The 25,124-nt window shown below is 34.6% G+C and overlaps 2 protein-coding genes across 2 annotated transcripts in view; both read left to right on the top strand.

Moving 5' to 3' along the window:
* The window catches only part of LOC108561558 (histone-arginine methyltransferase CARMER), a 5,946-nt gene extending 5,593 nt beyond the window's left edge, over positions 1-353 (top strand). The window contains exon 8 of the mRNA XM_017919555.1: positions 224-353. Within this exon, the coding sequence (XP_017775044.1) occupies positions 224-325 (102 nt within the window). The 3' untranslated portion in view covers positions 326-353. The remainder of the gene's footprint in view (positions 1-223) is intronic.
* A 3,105-nt stretch (positions 354-3,458) lies between these two features.
* On the top strand, positions 3,459-23,823 carry LOC108561554. The gene is made up of 6 exons (XM_017919549.1): positions 3,459-3,949; positions 21,078-21,155; positions 22,536-22,786; positions 23,095-23,244; positions 23,330-23,519; positions 23,572-23,823. The coding sequence occupies exons 2-6, from the start codon at positions 21,143-21,145 to the stop codon at positions 23,724-23,726; spliced, it is 759 nt and encodes a 252-aa protein (XP_017775038.1). The 5' UTR covers positions 3,459-3,949; positions 21,078-21,142; the 3' UTR covers positions 23,727-23,823.
* Positions 23,824-25,124: the final 1,301 nt, after the last annotated feature.

The raw sequence follows: 25,124 nt of genomic DNA, 5'->3' as shown, positions 1-25,124 counted from the left end.
AAAAAAAAAAAAAATTAATTTAGAACATCCAAAAACTATATAATATCATAATCAAATCAACACATTTTTGGACATAAACTAGTTATAGTATAACATTGAATATATAAGAATATACAAGCAAAAAAAAAATACAACATTCTACTTCTATTGTGTGTTCTTGCTTTGACGCCAGTGACAGCAGAGATTAATGCAAATTTTTCGTGTTTTTCTTCTCGTTTTTTAGCAGCCGTTAGTTATGGCCAACTACCCCGTTAGTCCGAACTTAATGATCGGGGATTATGTAACACCGGGGAACGCAGTGAACATTCCCACCTATCGACAGTAATTGTTATACTTCATTTTACAAAAAAAAAGCGTTGATAAGGCAGAGAAATTTGATGATAAAATACATACAGAGAGAAAGAGGCAAAATAACGAGTAAAGCGATGACAAAAGCAGTTGCTAACTAACGTAAATTTTGAAACCCATGCTCAATATTCATTTTAACAAAACAAAAAAATATATATATAACTGCAAGACAAAGATGATTCGCCACGTAAATGCAGTACTAAATAAACGGAAAGTAATAATGTACCTCTAATAAAGAGATCCGCCGGGGATGGGAATCCGCCGAAGTATCCTCGACTTAGTTTTAAGTAGCTAAAGAAATCATAAATCCAGCGGTGGCCTTCCGTGTCCACAATTGATTAAAAGTCTGCATCGGTTCGTTCATCGCTGATTAGTATTGTGATAGCTTATATATATTTTTCTATTACTGTTTTTATCTTCTTTTTTTTTATTTAATCTCTCCTCCGTTTGTTTGCTTCTTCGTTTTACATAATTTTATATCAATTTTCTCTGAATATTACTACTAATTATTTATTATAGACACGTTTCGACTTTCCGTTTTCCCATCCGGACTAATATTTATTTATTTATTATCTTTATTATTAATTTTCTTTCTATTTCGGAAAACAACTGTTGATTTTCGGCAGGGACATCTCAGTACTAATTTCTTTTTTTTTATAGTATTGTTTATTTGAATTTACCTGAGATTTTAGCAGTTTCATTTTTATATTATAAACGAACTTTTAGTAAAAATATATATATTTATAATTCTCTACATACACATATAAATATATATATTTAACATTCATAATGTGACATCACCGCTTTATATATATATACATAGTTCTACCAATAATGATCATAATTTTAATTTCTTTCTATATTAAGTGTATTTGTGTTTTCGGTCATTATTTGATCGTTTTTTGCTAAAATTGAGATACAAGACTATTTACATATATATTTACATACATGGATGAAATAAAAGTTAAATGGGTGTGTTCAGTATTATTTATACAAATCTTAGTATAGTCTTACTTTTATTTTTTTTCGCTGTTGTCTATTTATACTTATATACTCTTATTATTAATTAATTAATATTATAATCATTAGCTTGTAATGTCTTTTACAAATATTATTAGTATAAAAAGGTGCAGTTGAGCGTGTCTCCATCAAAAACAAAACAAAAGTATTTCCCAGATTGTCTTATAAATTTTAACAAACTTCTGCCACCTACAGATGTATAAAAGAAAACTGGACACACGCAGTTGCTAATCTATATACTATCATTTCTTTTAAATATAAGAGTTTATTTCAGCCAGTTGTATACGCCAAGTTGGTATATGGTTCGCGTTCCTCCTACAGTGACTTGCATATTATTTGATTTAATTACTATTTTTTTTAAAAACTATCCTTTTGATACCGTTTGAGAAGACTAAGCTGCGAGTTAGGCTCTATTTCGCAATGGAGACGCGGCGTCTATTTCGCTTATCGATTATATCTTTATATAATAGTGAGCTTTTAAGTGCCCGATTTTGTATTTACTTTAATAAACATGAAAGCGCAGAAATAAACCGTACGGTTAATGACCATATCAATGAATCAACGTGGAGCATGTTTCTTTCGGTTAGTAGTATAAACCCATCCGCGATGCTGCAATAAAAAAATACAATAAGCAGCGACTTAGAATCCCAGGGATTATTGCTTTTGAAATCATGTACCTAATATATTTAAATTTTAATCTCGTAGGATATTTTATGGTATAGAGGGGGATTTTATACTATCGTCGGAGCCCGACCACGAACTTGACAAGTTTCCCTACTTCTACCAGTGAGACAGACTTGCTCTGGATTATCGTATAGATTGTGTATTGTTCAAGTAATCACAATTTATTTTTTGTTTATTATTATTTTTTGTAAAATAAAAATTATATTTTTGTATGTACGTTATTAAATATAACAATAAATAATGTGCTTCCCATTTGATTATCTTCATTGTTGCCTTATGCTCCTACGCGTTCGAAAAGTAACGGTAAAACCCGTAAATTTGGAAAACATAATGAGAATTAATTTATAAGGCAGGAAATATTCTCTACGTGCTTATTTTTCTTAATATTTAAAAATCTTCAAATCATGTAATTATTCAGCATATGCAACCGAATATGCAGTATTGAAGATTCAATATATTTTATATCATCTTTAATTTTGCTATTTCGTTAGTAATAAGTCGTAGGATTAAGCAAATTCCTTTATTGTGATAATAATAGGATCTCTCGAAAAAGAAAATCAATACTTTAATCACCCTTTCAAATTAAAATCCTTCAACGATTAAACAGATGTCGTTGTAGTAATCTTTAATTTCGAAAATTATGCTTTTGGTATTATTTGTGAGTTTATTTATAAATTTTAAAATTAAATTCTTTATTTATATTAAGTTATTAAATTTAATGTTTGTCATAATCCTAATGGACGTAATTTATCAATAAAAAAAAATGTATTTGCTGTATATCTTTCATACTTATGCTAGTAGGTGATGCATGTCATCTTAATTCGTAATGTAAAGACGTTGCATGTTTACTTGAACTTTGCTTTGCTCTATATTACAGTTGGTCAAACGGTCGTTTCGCAAGGCGATTGATTTTTGTAGTCTGGTTTGTTTTTTAATTTAGAATTTCCCGTTTTTTGTAAATAACAGATTTTTTTAATTTTTTGTCATTCATGTAATAATTGACGAAATATTGGTTTTCATGCACATCTACTAATAATGTACATTTGAATGCTTTACAACTTGTTTTGAATGAAGGATTGTTTACTTATTTGTTCTTTATTTAGTAGCTGGTGCCCTACTATTTTTTGGTCTACAGACCGATATAACAATAGTGATAATTGATCAAACTGCATATTCATAATAAGTACAATTGTGAAAGCTTTGATTCTAAAACATAACTAAAATTATTTGTTATTAATAATTAGTGTTTAATTAGAAATAAATGAAATTTGGAGTGTTATTACAATTAATTATGAGTAGACAAAATAATTAAAATTTGTATTAGACTATTAATTTGTTGTTCAAGTTGTAGTGATTGGTAAACTATTAAATTTGTGTATTTAGATCTAGGTGGTCTACATTTGAAGACAACTTTCTTATGAGGGGTGAATCCCTTTTATGTATAGTCATCTAAAAATATGTAGAGTTTATTTGTATTTCTGATGTTTGTTATGATAAAAAGTATTGAAAACGAACATCCTTTGCGCGGTGATAAGGTGGGATGTTGATGAGGTGGCCTAGGTGTCGGGCGTCTGGGAAAAATCGCGTCCGCTCCGTTAGTCGTGTTTGAGACACCGTGGTGTGCGCGTCGTGCAGTTGCTTCGAACGTGGTTATGTTTGCACAGAACCACTAAATATCACACACAATTGATACACCGAGTCTAAACCCTTCAAACGAAGAGTTCCTCATATGTGGTGAACGCGATGCAGTGCTGATCCTAGTTCGAAGAGTGCACAGCCGTCCCTCCAAGGACCTAGGTGGTTCATCACCGAGGTCGAAGACTATGGCCAGCGGAGGAGCCCAGGAAACCTGCTCGAAATGAGAGACGTTAAAGAGCGCACACCAAACAATTTCTCCGTAAGCAGCACCAAGACCCCCAACTTCATGTTTTCCAAGCAATGTAAAGCATCCATGAGTACCTTTGCGAAGGTACGCGCGATATAAACTATCCAGAACGGCACCCTGGGGGCCCAGCTCGCGGGACCTTCTTGTGCCCGTCGAGGAGGGGATTTACCCTAGTTTCTAATCGAAATTCGCCAACCGTCCGGCAACGGCATGTGCAAAACCTCTCAGCTGCACACACGCTCCGTACGCTGGAGAAAAATTACATAATAGACCTCGATTCGCGTTGCGAAAAAGAAAAAAAAAACGAATAATAATAAAAGAAGAGAAAGAAAGACAAACAGAATCTTAATGAACGAGAGGTGTACCGAATGAGCGACTTGCAACCTGAATGTAAAAGGAATGTATAAATAAAAGGGCCCACGTTCGTTTTAATTACGCAACGTGTGACATATTTGGAGTTTTTATTGTACCATTGTGATCACTTACGGTACACCTAATAAAAAAGTACATAAAGATAGTTCAAATCAGTTTCCTAACAATGATATCATCCTGGACCTACGCGAGAGTAGTCCTCTTATCATTAACATCCTCGAGTGCTGGATGTACAAAACCCAAACAAATCCTCGATGGACTGTCATCCAGACAAATTGCGAATTAAGATCTGGAACTGCTCCTTTTTTCTTATTTCTTTCTTTCTCTGAATGGTTCGAATAATTTATTGGCTCTAATTAGAATACCAATTAATGTTATTGCAATGGCTGCCACACGCATCGGCTCCGCAGGAAGAAAGTCCTGCCACTCGCATGTATACACATCTTTCTTTTAATCGTCCGTCCGTTGAAAGGCCTGGTCTTCTGCACAATCGCACGTATCTCTCCGTTAAGTTTTTGTTTATTTAAACGGCACTAATGAATCTCTCTCTTTCCTTCACTTGTGGAGAGAAAATCATTACGAAACGCTGAAGGAAAGCGGCCAGATCCCTTCGTAATTGCGTAACTGCACATCGGTGTGCGAAGATATCGAAGGAAGGATTGTTTAAAGGTTGCTCCAATCTTAAGATGAAACAGCCACTTTCGGCGTGTTAACGTATATAACAGATGAAAGAAAGCCTTATCTCTGATGCCCCGATCTTGGCCGGAATAGAGAAGTTCGCTGAGCCAAAGTTCAGGAACGGTTAACCGAGGATTGCGTTTGTTGCTAAATCACGTGCGCTTTTAGGAACTAGTTGCAAAACTGTTGTCCAAACACCGAACTCATTTGTCTTCCAATCTGTTTACATAACTACTAGTTTATCAGTTTTCTCAAAAAGTTAAAGCTCAGACATTTATTTCAAATTCACAAATGTTTCTCTTACATTTGTTTTTAATATAATTATAAAATAAGAATAGTTGTTTAATGATCATTGTAATTGGCGGAGCTACAAACAGCACGAGGAACAAAGCAGTAGCTGTATCTAAGGCTACCATTCCATTGCACTCAAGTTATCTAAGCAATTGCGCAATTCAGTATGAATCTGATTGTTCCATCGCCGGAAGTCTTTCGGATTTGTTAATTAGCTCGAATTAACGTAACCAAGCTCCTTGTGTTCTTTTTTTTCTACTTTTTCTTCTGCATTAATTAATTAATGAAGTTTTGGAGTAGGCTAATTACCTGCTCGAGCGAAGTTTGCAAAATTGATTTATAAATAAATAAGTAATTGTTGTGCGTCAAACGCGAGACTGACATCTGCGATGAAAGAAAAGTAACTGTTTCTTATAAACATTTATTTAATAAATACTTGTAATTATTTTACTAGTTGTCTCCAAATACTGCGACCACTTCTCTCACCTAGTTAAAAACGTTTTATTTTTAGTCATCTCTCTTTAATTAAAACCTGCACTTCGAACGTCGTGTGCGTTTCACACACTCACACGTTGTTACTCTGCGAAATCGGTTTTTAAATGCCGGAAAAGGTTTGTACTTGTTTCAACTGTTTTCAATTAGACAAACCTCAAATTCTCAATTATTGTCATCATTTTCAGTTGATTAGTTTTTTTTTTATCAAAATTTAAAATAAAATTAATAGATATTATTAGATTCTAATATAAATCTGAATTGAATTCTCTTTTAATAAAAGCTAAAAGTTTTTAATAATTTGGGTCATTTTTTTGCAACGTAAATCTGTTACATTTGCATAATGATTTTGAAGATTTGTGTATTTTGGTTTCACTACGTTAATGACCTTAATTCGGAGCAATAGTATCTGCATTTGTTCTTAAGTGGACAAAGGCTATTATTTTGTTCTTTCAAAAACAAAACAACTTAAATTGTCATCTAATTTATTCTTTTCGTTCTAAAAATTAATTCGCTTTCTTAGTTTGGAACAAAATAGGAGCGAATTCCGAAATGTACTGTTACACATGTTTTGAGAATGAAAACGAAGAAAGTTGTTTTTCAAAATATCGACGAGGTGAAGGTCTTTCAGTCTAAAATGAATTAATCAGCTTAGATTTGTGTATTTATGCTTACGAACAAAACATAGCTATTGTCGTGTATGGTCTAGTCATATTTATTTTAGAGCAAGATATGCATTTTATGGTTCTCACTCAACGGATTTTTGTTGTTACAAAAAAAGGATAATAACTTCTTTTATGTCGCCGTCCTACACGTGTCTTCCCACCAACTAACTCCAAATATTTGGAGACAAAAACTTGTTTATTTAGCGAATCCTTGGGAAGAGCAGTTCGCATAAGCTTTTAAATGATTACCATTTTCATTTTATTCTTATTCTATCCTCGTCCATAAAATAACAAAAAGTGTTTATTATCATAGATTATTCACAAGTGTAAACTTTCTCAAGAATTTTGCTCTCTGGACATTGCTTACATTGTGACCGGGTGGTCCATTATCCTCTGGGAAAAATAACATAGAAAAGAGAAATTATTTACTATTATAGTTTTAAAATGTATACTTTTAATTGTCGTTGTATAATAATCTTAAACAAAACAAAAAAAATAATAATTTCTCTTCTTGGATTTTATTCAACTTTTTTTCATATTTAAATATGAATGAAGTGGAAGTAAGGGTGAATTTTGTTTCGAAGGGCTGAACATGTGGTATCAACATGACCTGGCACCACTAGGAAAGGGAAGAGATTCACATGAATTCCCTTTCCTCTGTCCTCGAAGCAAATCGCAAAATGTTAATACTTAGTAGTCAATTGTAGTTTTGGAAAGAATTTTAAAGTGTTTGTTATTCGAAACGCACCACTCGTCAATTTTGCAAGGTCTACTGAGATCCGAATAAGCCTGTGTCCAAATCGCTGCTTGGCGCAATTTTGTTTCGTTACGTAATTATTACATTACCACGGAAAACTAACTTATCTTATCGAATATAGTTACCGGCTATTTCTTAGCATATTACGAAATTTAACTATTTAAGTTTTTTTTCAGTAAAATTTTAATGCAAATTTTGTAATAATTGGAACATGCTGGTTTCAGAATGTCATGATTTGAAATACAATTCATATCGACACCTCAGTGGAACCTCGCTTAATCTCGTATAGTGAAACATATTCAAAATACACATAATATGATGTAGCAGGCAAGAAATCCGGGACTTCTCTTCTCATCGTCATTTTTCTTACAATTAATATTACTCGTTACCACTCCACTGTATATTATATTTCTTAGAAAAACTGTTCGCAAGTGATTTTGTATAGTTTCTAAATCACTGTTAAAACAAAACGCCCATGTGTTTGCCGATATGCTAATTTTCCGTTGCAAAATTGTTATATAAACAAACTGGTAAAGTCACGAAACTTTTACGATTCCTCCTCGTTCATCCTCCTCTCACGTTTTTTTCCTCTCCTGAAGCACAACTTGAGTGTATCTGCTTCTATTTTATTCTTAATTCCTTGCGCTTCTTTCGTTCTCCTTCTTGTGCACAAACGCTACGTCGCCTGACGTGAAATCAGGTTTAGAATTTCCATTAACCCACTGAATCTAAAATTATTCATAAACAGTTTTTAAGAGACCATCGGCACACTTCTCTCGCTCTTCAGCAAATAGAAAATGAGACGATGCCATCGATTCATCATTGAAATACAAACTATAAAGTAATGATTTGCTTTGTTTCCTGCTGTTGTGTGTGTTTTTTTTTTTAAATTCATTCTCTGTCGTGAAACGAGTTCGCGTTATTTCCTAGAGCAAAGTTCAAATGCGCTCTAGTCATTCGAAACCAAGGTACGTCGATTCCTTTGAAATTAAGTGTGATTAATTTTCGCGCGAACAAAGTTGAATCGAAATATTAAAATAATTTCAACACACGTGCACAAAATTGAATAATTGTCGGTACACAAAATACAATAATCATTTACAACAATTAAGTTATCTTATTTCTCACAAAAAGCTTTAAGCTTAAACTCGGTACAGTTACGTAAGAAGCACAAAATAATGGTTGCTTGTATACTATTAAGAATAACATTTGCAAGGCGAAGAAAAGTAAAAGCTTCTTCCGTCATTTGGAAATCCAAAGACGCCGTAAATATGATTAATTAAATGAGCCAATAAAAGACAGGACTTTGTGTGTAATATTCGTGAATTAAAATTTACTCGTGCGACAATTAAGTAGAACATACGAGTAAAAGTATTCATAAAAAGAAAAACAACGATGAAGTAGAAGTATTTCCGCTGAATGCTTTGTTAAAATCGGTCCGCGTTTAACCTAAGCGACAAAAGTCGCAATTAAATATTAATTATAGAACGTTGTGCATGTTTTTGTGTCTCTCTGTATTATTTTATTATTTTTTTTCATTCTCGTTCGCAATTAATCGAGCTTATTATGACGTTAGCATTCTTAAGTCTTAATTAAATAATTAAAGTGTGAGCCGCTAAAGATAATGAAGTGTGCGCCAAACTAATGAAATTACGTTTTAATCAAATGTTTGCTGCGCAAACTGTGTTTGCTATAGTCCTTGTAGTCACAGATTTGAAACACAATCAAGAAATGAATTAAAAAATAAAATATTTAATTAACTTTTATCATTATTATTAATTTTAGATTATTTAGCGTTTGTCCGAACGAAGGCGTGGATAATCGTAATTAGTTGATTTGGCGTCTTGGATGTAATAAATTGGTGGTTAATTAAATTGCACGAAGGTATATCTCGGGCGGTGCACTTTGTACTAAGAATAGTCTGTGGATTAATTGGTAGAACTAATGATCATCTGACTTTGCACGGATTTGGATTATTTTTCGACACTATTCGTATCTTCCGTACGTTCTCAGTGCAAACTTTGCATTAAACCTGCCAGAAAGCAGAAAATTATGGGTTTAACCATAGCCTCACTGTAATTAGGCATGCAATTAACAGCACAATGAAATCGAATCCACATCGGGTCTGTTTTCTCGAGAATCGCATGCTGTATTTAAGATCCATAAAAAAAAATGTGCAGGTAGTTCTCGTATTTTCTACATAAACTTTACATCAATGCGAAAATGTATTAAAATTACATTAATCAACGTAATTATTTTTTTTTTATAAGAAGAAATTTCACTTTACGTAAAATAGTATTTTGTTTTTGGGATGGACGGAATTGCTTTGGATGGAAGCCGCACCGTTTCCAACACTTCGTAACTTACAGTGCAAACTTTGCATTAAAGCTACCAGAAAGCAGAAAATTATAGGTTTAACCATAACATGACTGTAATTAGGCGTGCAATTAACAGCAGGACAATGAAATCGAATCCATCGGGCGTTTTCTCGAGGATCTTAATGGCATGGGATGATATTATATTTATGATCCGTTAAAGAATCCTCCTAATTTCCGTTTTACGAAGTACTATAAACTTTACTTCAACGAGATTACGCAATAACGAAAATATTGTATGTAAGAAAAATTAAAATTTGATTTTGAAATCATTTAACTGTTTCAAATATTAATAAAGTAGCAGCAGCTGTTTCAATCCCATATAAATTTACTGTTCTATCTATTCAATCTCGCATAATACCAACATGTTTCATATTAAACTTTGTTTATTATTTCAATTTTGTGGTATGCATATGAGATCATTGTACCACCACATTTCCTTTAAGCGTTTCTATATATTTTTTTTTAAAATACTTGTTTATGAGTTTCGATTGGGTTTTGTATGATCTGCATCCGTGTTCATACTTTATTTGAATTCAGTAGTGGTCATTGGAAGTCATCGCGTGCATGATCACAATTTCGGTTGCAACGTGCGTGCTCACTGTATTTTTAGTTTTAAATATCCGCTACATTGATCTGGCTCTGCTTTTTTTTTTTTTTTGGAAAACACCCATGGACAATGGTCGTCGCGTGTTCCGGACAAATTCTATATAGTTTTTCGGATAGTGGACTTTGTCAAAAAGTTTTATTTTCTTAGAATTATCAACTACTACATCAGAACGTTGCGTGTAGACTCATAGTGTTCTTAAATTATTCATAGCGCTTTGGGAATATCAAATTTATCAACATTAATTGTTTCAAATTGTGTGGATTTACATAAATTCAAAATATGTATGTGTATAATTTGCACATAATAAGTTTAAGTGGAAATTATAACTGAAGATGGATAAATTGTATGTTTATGAATTGAGGCACATTTATCATTCACAGAATCGGAGTGGTAAATTATTGAATCGTAGCAATATTTATAGCGTTTGCGTTGCATACCTCTATAATAGCCGCGCCGGGATTACATAATTGCATCTAATAAATTAAAGTTATTCTTTTCTCCACGATCGCGCAGTTTGTTTTTCCGTCTCTCGTTTGCTTTTCCTCCTCCTCCTCCTCCTTACGTCCACTGCGTAATATATAATCATGTCTTGTGTCAAATTAAGCATTTACCACGGTTTTATCAGGTAACTGAACGAGAGGAATGAGAAAAATAACCGGTACAGCCTGACTAGAGAAGCCGGTTATGCAATAGTCGCGCGTAATGTATGCGAATAAATTTTTGATGTTGCGTTTCTAAATTGTAGTCGAAAAGTTCAAAGCTTCTTCATTCGTAAACTAGACATAATCATATTGGCGAGCGACTGTATTTTACAATATAGTTGGATGCGTGTTTCTTCGCTTGGGGTGCATTCTCCCCCTAGTTACGAAAACTTTCCGGTTGGGGTTGCAGCCCCCCTGTATCTAGAGGGTTGGGGTGGTAGATGACGACGTGGCATTGATTAACTGGTTTTAATTAAAGCAAAAACTGAAATAGTAAAGGAAACATAAAATAATTTTGGTGAATATAACCATGGCACACCTTGTATTAATTTCTTTCTATTATTATTATTTTTTCATCTTCAATGACTTATATATATATATTTATATATTTGGGTTTCGCATTGAGTCAGAGCCAAGATCGGTGCTGACCTTTCTCCTCTCCAAAGATTTGTCCTCATAATAAATGCAGTAACGGTGCGTTGCAGATCGGCAATATGTGTTCCAAACTGTTAATAAATATTTCATCGGAAAGCTTTCGCGTTTTCTGCCTCCGCTAGAAAATGTTTCCTGTCTCTCGTGCCTATTTCATACATATATTTATAAACGCAATTAAACATTTACCTATAAAATTTGCATATTCAAGGTTGACGACAGCAAAAGCGGCGGGTACAAAGTTTAGCACTCTTAGTTCGCGCGCCTTCACCGAACCCAGGTTCTCAGGCTCGACAAGTCTTTGCGATTTCAAATGGACTACTACCGTCTCTAACCGTAGAGCAAAAGGAAAAAAATAAATAAATAAATAAAGAGCAAGAGAATAAGGAGCAGAACTCGCCGCTAGAATCTAATCTCGTATCACTTTCTAAGTTATATTTGGAATATAAAATGCACGCACCGTATGAAAGTGCCATTCTGCGGGATATCGGGATTAGCATAATTATTCAATTAGCGGCACCGCGAATTCGCGTTCCCACAAGGCACATTCCTGGGGGTCGCCGATCTAACCTCAAAGATCCGATCCGACAGCTTCTTAGAACGAAACCCATGAATCACGGATCCCATCAATCGCATATAATTCGTTAATCCTTGCACACTTCATCCTTCCTCTTCGTGGCACCTCTACTTTTTCTTTTCTTTTTTTTTGCCTTCGCATTATTATTCTCGTTATTATTCCGCTGATGGTGTAAATTGAAACAAGGTAAACTATAAATAGATCGTGGAGACACATGACTCAATCAAATGTTGAAAACTACTCTCCCTGCATTCCACGATTATCGATTCATGGACTGCAAAACTAGGTTACAACAATTGGTTCTACATTTTTCTCAATATAAACATTTCAATTTAAGCATTCGATCAGAACCGATATTTTGCATTAAGTTTAAAATCTGCTACAACATAATAAACTATTTACATTTATCTAATTTTGGCTTTATATTTCATTCCTACAAGAAAATGTAAATTTTTATATTCAAGTCAGACAGCGACTTCCACTTAAGTGTCAATACCCTCTAAATTAATTATCGAAAAGCTTCACCGACATTTTTCAAAGACACCAATAAACAAGAAAACAGTTGTCGGTAATCAAATAGATCAGTAAAATTAAACAATTCTTTGAACATTTAGTTCATCTTGTCATTATCTTTAAGTGGTTACAATAATAGGCTGAAGACACAAATAAAGTTGAGGATAAGAAAGAAATATAAAGTTTGATTCCTATATGCGACTGGTCGATTGCAGTTGAATAATCCATCACTATCGATCGCATACTAAGAATGACAGTGATTGCTAGTTTTAAGGCAATTCAAATAAATGTGTACTTCTTTCGGATTAATTTATAGCTGTAATTCGCGTTAAAATTTAAACCCTCTCCTGCATATATGTACTGTATAACTATTATATTTTCAAAATGATATCTCTTATCCTAGGCAAATGCAACTTTCCCCGACTAGTATTTCTTTCCCCTATAATCATGCATCCAGTTGCCGTCTCCTGGGAGCGATTTTACAACCTTTTTTGTCACTAGCATACGCCAAGCAACTTTCAATTCTATTAATACAATTGCTCACAATCTATACTTAATAAATAAGAGTATTTAGGACACATATATTTTTTTTGCTGCAAACTTTAAAAAGCTTTTAAATTTAGTTATTTTAATTACATTATAAGTTAAAAGCATTCATTGTATAATAGCAAACCTAAACAGTAATCAAATACATTTAAGTAAGGAAGTAGCATCGGCATATGTAATATTCTTGCGAAGCCGTTCGCCATGTTTATTTGGTTTCTTATTCGTTTTTAATTTTTTTTAAAAAGGAATGTATACAGGAAATTTTCGGAAACCGCTTTCACTGCGAGAAACTCATATTTGAAGAGATGCAAATACAAATATACTTACATATATGTTATGGCGAAAATTTATTGATTGAAAGTACACAGTTATTGAAGATAACGTTCGAACGACGTGTGCTGATATAACTTTTCCCGTTTATTGCTTGTTGTTTCTACTTGTTCTACGCGCGGGAAATCGATTTGGCTTCGTTACCTAAACAGCAGCAACAAAGAGAGGATGAAAAAACAGGTTAACTGCATTGACACAGATTTACGCTTGACTATTTAGTACCGATGACGGAAAGACCTGTTGCTCGTTTTTAGCAATAAAGCTCATTAATAATAATCATTTCAATTACTTTTATATCAATATATGATCAATTTCTGGGAACGAAAGCATAACGTAATAATATTTATTTAAACTAATCTCTTCGTCGTTTACTTCCTGTGTCAAGTCAATATTTACAAATGATTTGTTGTTACTTTGCAAATTTAAGCTTTAAGTTTGTATTTCAGACCTATAATCCAAATTTGAACAATATCGGTTAAATAAAATAAAAGAGTATTTTCTCTTTTACTGAAACAGTGACTTACTTTCTTTCTCAGATAAATGCAATGGCATTATTCGTGGTAATTGATCGTTATGTGATCAATACATTCGTTTTATATATATGTCACGATTTACAGTTTTTCTTGGTTCGTTTTAGAAAAAGCGGAACTTCAATTGTCTGACAGTTTCCGAGCATCTCTCAGGGCACCCGCAGTATTTTCAATATCAATTTTTCACAGTTTATATGCACTTTCTCCTTTTAATCAATTTCAATTAAAAAAATAATTAAGTTATTAATTTATAGAACATAAAATTATCGAAAATAGCAATTACGTATCTCTTTCATACTTATTGTAAACCAAAAAAGGTAAGAGTGCAAATGAAGTGAATATTCTTCTGTTAGCAGAGCTCGTATGTTATTTATAGAAATGTACGTGGAATTGGCGCGAGGTTATCACTTGAAATATTTTCAATTTTAATTGCGCCGTGGAAAATGGAAATGGAAATCCATTTAGCGATCTATGAACTACTTGTACAAATGGAAAGCCAAGCCTCGTAATAATTCCTTTTTCCCAATCCCGTCCCATTTCGTCGTGCTCTATGTACGAGAGTTGTTGTTGTTGTTGTTTCTCTCCATAGACGTTGTCCATTTTTGTAGCATCGCATATTGGTCTGTGCACCGTATTTGGCAAAAATAACAGCTCCGTAATTCTACTTTTATTTTCTTTTCCGAAACTGGCCTTCACCATTTTCCATCGCCGTATCGAACGAACATCATAATAATAAACGAAAATAGAATAATCTAAACCGGATTCAGATAAAATCCCCGAAATATGCAGATAAATCCGTTAAATGTATTGCCTTGCTCTGCGATCCGCCGAACGTGATTACGCAACGGACGACGGGAAAATTAGCGACGGGAAAGAAAACGGTTTTCTTTCGTTTGAAATCTCCGATGCCTGACTCTGTAAATACACAACACAGACAAGTAAATACGAGGAAGATCTGAAGCGAAACCGGATTAAGATAGAAATCTGTTTGAAGCTCTGATTTTGTTTCGGTACAAGTCCTCATCGTCTCTTCGCATCGTATGCATCCATCCATATGCTCTCTTCTCATTCTATAATACCCTATGGCTCTGCATCTCTCGCAAGACGTTCCAACTCGAACCGGTTCTCTTTTCATTCATAACTTTAAACGTAGTATCACTTTTTACGCTATCACTATTATTACAACCATCCGAAAAGTATTTTCCCATGATGGTTCAAAAAAAAATATAATAGTATGGTTAAATTGTAACCGGTTCCGGCTACGCTTCGTAACCGTTCCCGAAGCCATTGATTATTTAAGGGTAATTGTTGTTCTAATTGGATCCTATTGAGCTGCAATTACTTTCCCATTGTTTTTCTTCTTTATTCATTCATCAATTTCGTGTTTAATTGTTTCTCGTCGATTGGTTAAAGAAAATGCACTTTGGGCCACGCAATGTCCACAATATTGATTACTACCAATTACCTCAATTGCTGTATTTAACTTAAATTTATAAGTTACTCGACGAGTAATTAACTTCTACTGCTTTTTATTATTATGTATTTCCCAGCATACGGGTTTTCCTCATTGCCAATGCACATCTAATAATAATATGCAATAATTGAAAGGTATTTTTGTTGATTACGTAAACAATACTTGTTATTGCTTTAGTATAGCTTAGCCACTATGAAAATGCATCTTCCATAGTTGTTTAGTATATTTATGAAAAAAAAAAAAACATAAAGTTTTGAGGAATGGTAAAATATTGAATTATATAATGATTAAGTCTGAAGTAAGGTTTCACTGATTTCTATACTTGCACTACTATAGCTTTTGCATTTTTCATTAAAAAAATAACAGAAAGTTATTAATCCAGTAGACATATGACAATTACATCGTTCGTGTGTAAAAAAAATGTTTTTCGGGAATAAAACTGTTTGTTGATTGAAGCCGGTAAACGAAGAGGAAACACGGAAAATTATGTAAAAATCGATGGTTTCGTAATTAGAATGCGGTGTTTGCGTCGAACGACCGAAGGCTAATTAAGAAACGCAAATAAAGTTGGATGATTGATGTCACGTAATGTGAAAATTGGGAGGTTCAACAAACAATGCCTAATAAATGCTTGCATCGTTGATTCCATTTTAATAGTAATCAATATATACGAGCAATTAACAGGAGGACGTTGATCTGAACTTGTTGACTGTCTGTCTGGTCTTATTAAATTTCAGAACTAGCCAAGAGGAATGAGCGCTGCTTGTGATTATCATTTCCTGAATTAGGAAAACGAAAATCTGCATGCCGGGAATAAATTAAAGGCACCAGCGTGCGAAGAAGAAGGAAAAACGATAATGTAAAGACAAAATTAATAAATGAAAATAAAAAAAAAACGAACGGTGAAAACTTTTATATGCGAGTTATGTTAGGAATTGATGATTCCCACTCACGAATTTCCTGTCTACCGTCGAGGGGAAATAATAGAATGCATAACGAATTTTATTGATTTTTCTCATTGAAAAAAATTGCTTTGACCCGAAGGAAGCGGACGCAAAGTGATATTTATTAAATACTAATTGATTTGTGTATTCAATTACTCTTGTCGAAATAAATTCATGTTTACATATTGATATATTATGAAAAATAGTTTTAATGATTTGTTTAAATGTTTATTTCATTCAATTTGTTATAGTTTTCGAGAAAATCACTAAAATTTATAAAATAAAATTCTTATTGGATTTTTGTAAAAATCGCAATTTTCCATTTGGATTTTGTTAAAAATAACGCAGTTTTCAATTTTTTTAGTTTTAGTACATTTCCAATTAGATTTTGTTGAAATATTAACCAAACCTAACCTAATCTAAATTGGACTTTGTTAATCGCAATTTTTCGATTTCTTCAATTTTAAAGAATTTCCAAACTGAATTTTTGTAAAAATTGCTGTTTTTCCTAATTGGATTTTGTGAAAGTCGCAGTTTGGTTAAAAAAACGATATTTAATAATAATTATTGAACTACAGACGTTCTGATTTTCATGCAATTTGAGTTGTGGATTCATTTTAATGCAAAAAAAATGAAAGCTTGTGTAGTCCGGTTATTTTGGAAGAGAATTTCCTGTCGACCATGCAAATAGAATGTAAACCGAAATGTTTCTTGAGAAACAAATCAACAACAGATCATATATTTCTTTATTTATACATGCTTTCAATAAGGCCTCTTCAATGCGTAAAGTTCTTTAAAGAATATTAATGAATACCATTCATTATATAAAGCTAACTGACTCATTGACTGCAAACAAAGAAATTAAAATTATTAAAGAATATATTTATATGTAATTATAACTTTTTTCTATTATGTGAATTAGAATTTTTTCATTTTTTATTAAAAATGGAAATAGGTTAATGTTATGATTAATGCTTCAGAAAGTTAAAACTAAATATTATAAGTGTCTAAATTATCTCTGGTCGATGTTCGGTAGACAGGAAGATATCGATTATGGGGAAAAGAAAAGGCGAACGAAAAAAAAATCAACAGTTATGTAATTGGTAATGATGTAAGTGGCTGGTTTTCTTGGTGTATATGGATAGGGTGATGATTGTTTTATGAATGTTGGTCGTGTCCAGCAACATGCGTCATTACAATGCACACGCCTGAATCATTTTTTTTCTGTGTAAAGTGAACGTAGTTGCGCATTGGAAGGAAGAAAAAGAAGAAGGCGTTATTTCTGAGACGGCGGTTACGTTTCCAAATAGTAGTTGGGATAGTGGCGGCGGGCTGCGAACGAAAACGGATAATCGATGATCCTGTGGAGATTCTGCTTGTCCCCTTTCCTTTCCATTTTTATTTTGCTCCGAGCGTATGCACATGCGACGTGACATGCACTTGCTTATGCGAGCTGCGTTTCGTAGTAGTGGATTGAACGAGGAGAGGAATTTTTCAATGAAACAAAACATGAAACCAGTTGCTGGTATAAAAGACGAGAAACGAAAAGACGGAGGAACAACTGAGAAGGATAGAATGTGAAGAGAATGAGTCGAGAGGGGAGGAGTACGATTTATCGCGCGTGCAGAGTTAGCCGTTGGTCAGAGTTGAAATTTGAACGTAAGGAGTTAATCCAATTTGCACCAAATTGTGAAAATGTAATTAGGGTTTGTTGACTTTTCCATATGATACAGGTGGAATGGTGATACACCCTTACAAGGACGAGGCTCTGCAGCCCTTTCGAAACGATCAAATATGCGCGCACATGTATAATGTTACAGAGGCATTACTCCTCTTGTGTTTGCTTTGGGAGCAAATTTCATAGCGTTTCCAGACCGGTTCTGGGACCCAAGTGCAGAAAACCGGTGGGGGCGTAAAAAGTGCCCGCTTTCGTTCGTGATAAATGTCGCTGGCTTTCCGCAGATTCCTTGAGAAATGGAGCAGGAAGCTGGAGATATGATACCAACTCATGAAGGACTTGTTTTTGCACAGTGCCCCAAATTGTGGTTAGGAGCCTCCTGGGAGGAACGAACGCCTGAACAGCATTAGCTATTCAGGTCTTCAGGTTCATTGGCCATTTGTAAAGCACGCCAGACGAAAACCATGCACCGGAACTACCGGCTTTAATTGTGTCCGTCTGCTCTGTGGTACATACGTATAGTCGTACCACGCCATGCGAACACAAACAAGCATTTTCCGTTTACGAAACACCTTTTTGGCAAATGACCAGGATTACCCCTTGTCGAACTTGAACTTGGACACCATTGCGCAACGCTTGGCTTCGTGTCAGGAACGGGAATGTAAACAAAGGATATCTCTGACAAACAATGCACTTTCGTCATTTTCAAATGGACCATAATCCTCTCACATCTGCGAACAATATACGAGCAAACATTTGCTACCAAACTCAAATCGGACTAAATCTATTTATAAGGCTAAAACTATAATAAAACAAAGAATAACACACGAAGCACGAGCTCTGTTTGTGCACTCATATCCTTTTTTTTTTTTGATATGCTGCCTCGCTTTTTAATTGGTTTCGTCTATTCGTGTTTCGCCAACATGTACATAGCAAACCATATTTGCCTTTCTAAATGGAGCGATAACCATTTTAATTGGAAGTTCACCAGCAATGTTTCAATTTATTAGCAAATAATTTCACGTAAAGTCCATTTTTGTGCATTTTTATAAAATTCAAATTTCAGGACCGGATTCAAGAATTTCTAAGTTATAAAATGAATAATGAAATCCCAGAAATTACTATATAAAACAGAAATTTTAAAATTCACAAAAAATAATTTTTAAATTTGTTAATAATATTTTTTTGTTAATTGTAAAATATATTTCATATAAAAGAAACCTTTGAATGTATGGATCATTTTATTGTTTTGACTTTAGTAAACATTGCGCCCCATGTGGTGAAGAGAAAGTGCTGTGCCTTGGGGTACACTACAAATAAACTTTAATTGCTCATTAAACGCTTTTCTTTTAACAAGTACCCAAAGAGAGATTGTATTTTAAGTAAATACAATTGTAAAAAAAATGTGTTTTTAAGCACCTGCGAAAAAATATTTGTTAAATTTGAAAATGATTTTGAATAGTTCCATTCAATTTCCGGTTATTATGTCATTAATCATAATAATTCTTTCAAGTGAATCGTTTGATGTATTCGTAGATAAAAATAGTCATCAGCAATCCTTTGCCCCATTACGAACGTCTTGTTCATAACTGATTATGTTTCGAGTGTTATGATTTCTCTTAGAACCTCTTTAAAACATCAGCGACGGTAATTAAGTGATCAGATTTCATCTATTTATATTCGTTTTGAAATAAACCAAAAGGAAATTGCTGTTTTCCTTCTTCCACACGATTTCCAGGTTAAATTCCAATTAGTAACGTCTCCAGTTATATTTAGTTGAAAATTATTTTTAATCCCATGAGGAGAAAGCCTTTGGAAAATTTACAATGTAAACACAATGAACCGTTGCATTCGTGATAAAAGGTATTAGATGAGTTTGTATTTTCGGAGATTTATAACTTAAGGGCGTGATAAATCCCTGCGGGAGAAACAACATAGAAAGAAAAAAATATGAAGGCAGACCGTGTCGTGACCATTAATCTAATCTGAATGATGCGTTTCAAGTGGGTCAAAATAGCTTCTAACTCGATGTTTTGCAGACGTCGCACGAAATAGTTTGTTGATTTTAGTTTCTTGTTTGTTGATAAACCACCGAGCGTGTGTTTATGAATACGTTATTGAGTCAGAACTGCGTAATACGTTAAGTCAGTGAATGTGAGTCAATTATTGAAGATGTAAATTAATACTCTTTCGTGGAAACAAAACGTTTTTGTTTTATATCGACACGAAAGGTTACTTGTTTCTAATAGAAAGTTGCTTGAAAATTTTCAGATGCTTTGCGTAATGCAAATTTGATTACGGTGCAATGCCGTAAGGTTACATACTTTATTAACGAACTTCAGAATATTTCACGTGCTAAATTTAGATCAAAACTATGATATAAGGATTATATTTATTGTAAGTTGAACATAACATATACTAAAGTTCTACTGTAGAACTAATTACCTAGAAATGTTATCGGGGATATGGTAAAACGAGCTATTGATATGCCTAACAGATGTTCGGTGAGAATGAATTAAATGTGAGATATGTGACTTAGTTTGGAGAAAATGAGCTTTGATAAAAATATGTATAACATGAGGAAGCACGAGGAATGTCCTCTGAGAGTATCCATGCAGTTGTTGCGTAAATTGCAGGAAATCTCTTGAGGTTTGAAGGAGGAAGGAAAGGAGGGAGGCTGCAAGGAATGCATGAATAGAGGAAATGTCGTTGAACGTGAACGGAGATAACGCTTATATCGGTCGTTTGCGAATCGTTCCGTTCCTTCGATTTTCGTTATCGGCTCGATTTATTAATAAAGTAGTTTGCGCAAACAGAGCAAGAACGATAAGAGAGATACAGAAAGAGAGAGGAAGTGGAATAAAGTAATGACTTTTTGGGACATCCGGAGCGTGGGCGATGATAATATGGTATGCAAGAGAAAGATCAGGGCGTTTAGTAGTTCTGGGCTTCTTTCAGCGACAGATGGATGCAATCAGAATGTAATTGCTTTCTGCGGCTTACCTTTAGGGCACATGTTGCCCAATTCTGAAGACACGTTCGAAAGCGATACCTTCAGGGCACTAGCATTAACTTAATTACTTTTACTAATTATCCGAGATTATATATTCCATTGTTGTATTTTTTTTCTATAAATTTGTTTCTTTACTCTAATTGTTTCTTTTTCTCATTTTAGAGCTCGAAACTACTTCAGGACTAAGAACCAAACATCGACGTAACACGTACCAGCCATAACTGACCATGCCTTCCACAAGTAAGATGTAGCCTGGTACACCTTTAATAGCCTATAAGTTCCCAGTAATTACTAATACTCTACACATGTTCTATTGCATATATTTCAATGAACAGTAAGTTTAGACTAAATTAGATTATTGTTTAGCTAACATTAAAAGAATATCTACTAATATTAAATCTATATTATAATAATTAGAATAATAAAAAATGTGGTATTTTTTTATTAAGTAACGTATTTCGTAGAAATACTTCATTATGTATGATGATTAATACTTCTAAACAGTCAACAGGATAATTGTGAATTTTCTTTAAAAAATGTTAGGCTTTATCACGTTTTATTAGTTGCGCTGTAATAATTCTTATCGTTATGTACAAAAGTGTAGGTTAACTTGTCACCATTTTTGTTTTAGCTCGTTGTGTTAGTGCGCTTATTTCTCTAGTTATTAATTCTGTTTTTTCATGTGTGCAATTGAAGACGCCGTTGCTTCTGTTGAATTTTAATGTAGGTGGCAATGACTTCGACCGTCGGCGAAACGAGTACGATGAGCAAGAGGAGGAAGTTGCAGTATAACGAGATCCTAATTAATTATTGTCTCCATCGTCTTTCGGATGGGATTGAAGAGAAGAGAAAACATGTTAATTGAGCCACGCGCATCTTTATTTGTTATCCTGTCAGCACTATTGAAGATTATTGGTAGCTTCCTAATGCTTCATATTTGAAATATAAATTGTTTGTTAGTAACTGTATACATACATATACCACTTGCAAGAGTTAATCTAAATATTCTAGTTATTTTTAGTCTGAATGAGTACTCTATTTTATTGGTTCAATCTACTTAATGAAATTGCTTATATTATTATTACTTAAGAAATAATAAATAAATCGAGTTGCATTAATGCTGCCCTCCTTGGAATGGGTCGAGGTGCACTCACGACGGCCCTGGATGTCGATGATGAAATTAGTTAAGTGAACTTTGCAACAGTCGCGACGCGGATGACGAGAGCGCGCTTATTTCGAGAGAGTAAAAAGTTTTCGGTTATTTTTAAACGCGAAGAATGTCTTTCGCTGTGGCAGTCGCGCCAGCAGCAAGAGATGTCGTTTTGTTTCCTTCTTTCCTCCCAGGAGAGGAGGCCGCTCATCCTTTTTGCATTCTGCACGTTTTAAATATAACGCACGGCCGCAATCTAATTTCGCGAGAAGAAGAGGTATTTCCACTCGACCGGCCGCAGGATAACGCGTCGATTGTGCAACGGTTGCGCAATCAGATTGTCTTCGCTCGGGCGCCACCCACTCGCCATCCTTTTTGGATACAAGCTTACATCATGAATTGAATTTGAAGGAGCCTAATCGTTGTTGTTTTTCTTTGCTGTTGCTACAAAAATGTTTTTTTTCTTGTAGATTTTGAAAACTCGGCGCTGAAGATGAGCTTCTCGTTGTCTTCGTTGCCGGTGACTGAGACGCCAGAGAAGGGCGCCATCAAACCGCGCGAATTCAACAGCTTGAAGAAGAAGCGTAGGGAGTCCCTGAAACGCTTATCCTGGGGTAGCTCCGCTAGCGAGCACCGGGATAAGGATGAATTTTGGTCCTCGGCCATCGTCGAATCCAGCTACAATTTCATTATGGACAATCAACTGATCGACAATTGTCAAGTGAGTCAGCGCGTATTTTCAGCTGCTCTTTAACGCATTTCCAGTGAACCTCAAGATAGAAAATACCTGTTGGTTTATAAATAAGAGCGCGCATCCTGTCTCTCCGCTTTCCTCCTAAGCGCCCAACGGATACACATGGCTATTTTCAGCTTATAAATTTTCACTTAAGGCACATCCTAAGCGTTCCACACTAATCGCCGCTGCATTTCAGCGGATCCCTCTTCCTCCACTTCCTCCTCCATTTACTTACTTTCAGTTATATACAAATTTTAATTTTCTATTCCTAATTTTGTTCAAACACGTTGCAGGACGCCAATTGCGAATTAAGTTCAGATACAAACATATGGTCCATAAAGGAATTAGACGCCCACTTTTCCGAACTCTACTCCTGGTTGAATAGTATTCAGGAAAAGATCTACGGCCACGAGGACAACGTCACGGATAAAACACTCAGAGCTGTAAATCGCCCACAAATCGAATCACGAACGAAGCTTCTTAATCACGCCGCTCGCGGTGGTCTCTGCTTCCTTCCTTCTTTTTCAGATATGCAAAACTAAGCTACTCGAGAAGCAGGAATTCTACAACATCTTCAACGAGCAGGGTAACAAGCTGATCGCTAAGCATCCGGAACTTAAAGAGAGGCTCAACTGGCACTTGAACTTCCTCGGAAATAAATGGGAAGTTCTACAGTCGGTCCTCAAGTCCTCGGACCCTGAGGAGAGCGACACCATAGGTTTGTTCAGAGCATCTTGCGGCGGTTCTTGTTTCTAAACGTTTCCTTTCAGACATCGAAAGGGAAGTGAAGTGTCTGAAGAATTGGGTTCGGAATCAGTTCAAGAGCCTGCAGCCCCTCTCGTTCCAAAAACGCTGGAGCCGCAGCGAAATCGAAACCAAGGCTATGGAACATAAGGTATTTAGACTAACAACTCACTCACTTTAACGGCAATTTACTAATTTATGCAACCAATCGCTTGCGTCCGCAAATGCAGCGGTTGCATAAACCGAGCCGTATGCAAATCCGCTTCCCCATTAATTATGTAATTACTTGCATAGGGCACTTCCTTTTTATGCTCATCCACACTTCATTTCAAATAATTACCATGGATTTAACGTTTATTACCAAGGAAATTGATAATAATGCAGTTTTGATGATCAAATGGTGAATCACCAGATCCCGAAATAGATGTACTCTCTTCAAAATTAGACGATCTATGCTGCGTGTTTCCATTTCTATCGTGTCCAGTTTTTTATACGTAATTATTATAAAGCCCAAAGAAAGCCTTATTGTCTGTAATGATCGTCATTATGATCATTTGGAAAATAAGATCCTGAAATAGGTCTACGAAATTAGTCTAGTTTCGACAAATAATTTATCATTTTAAACAGATCTCAAAATAGAGCGACTTTAAACTTAGAAAATGGTCATCAATTTATTAATTAATCGGTATAATTAGTTTTCTTCTGATTGTTATCTTACTTTAATTAGTCCATCATCTAGTGCATCTTGATCATAATTGAAGTAGGTGTAGAATCGGTTGATATATTTCGTCGACGGAAATGGTATCATAAATAAGTGTGCGATGAATAGAAGCTGATTTTGATCGTACAATTACTTCCGTTGAGATATTAAAAAGATCAATTTTTTATATCTAGACCTGCTTCTGTAGACCTTTAAGAAATTTGTAATGTTTGTTTTATATCATGTCGTGAGATGGATCTACGAAAGTAGACCGCGCCATCAAAGCTCCACCATCCTTGGGGGTCTCTTATATAATCCTGACATTTCATATTTGTTCCGTGTCCAGGCCAAACCCATCAGAAGATTGTAAAATGGCGCGCGTGAAAGAAAATGTCGTGCGAGATTTTCCATTTCAAATTCCCATTCGCATTGGAATGGGAACAACTGATTGGGAGAAAACTGGCACTCTGGTATTAGCGATTGTGGTGCGGTCTTTCCATGATGGCATGCGACTATACTCGATCATCGCGCATTCCTGGTAGGCATTTTTGCCGCGATATTTCCTTACCAGCACATGCCGTACATCATTTTAATGCTAATTTCACCGATCCTTGAGCAAAACCGGCTGCGCGTTATGTCACATGAACGTGATTTAACTATTTAATCCTTTCACGTCACATTATGATTTTCGTTAGATTCGTTAAGTCTTGAATATAGATACGCGATTTATTTTCCGATCACTTCCTTTCATGCTGATTATGTTGATCATTGGTATATTGTTAAGTCATCGAACTCTCTTTGCTTACACAAGTCTGGACCAAATCTATAATATCAATATACATTTATAAATTATTTAATATAATCTATTATTTGTCAACG

This window comes from Nicrophorus vespilloides, unplaced genomic scaffold (assembly GCF_001412225.1).
Source record: "Nicrophorus vespilloides isolate i.1.1-1 unplaced genomic scaffold, Nicve_v1.0, whole genome shotgun sequence".
In the NCBI taxonomy this organism is placed as follows: Eukaryota; Metazoa; Arthropoda; class Insecta; order Coleoptera; family Silphidae; genus Nicrophorus; species Nicrophorus vespilloides.
This window is presented reverse-complemented; position numbering and strand designations above follow the sequence as displayed.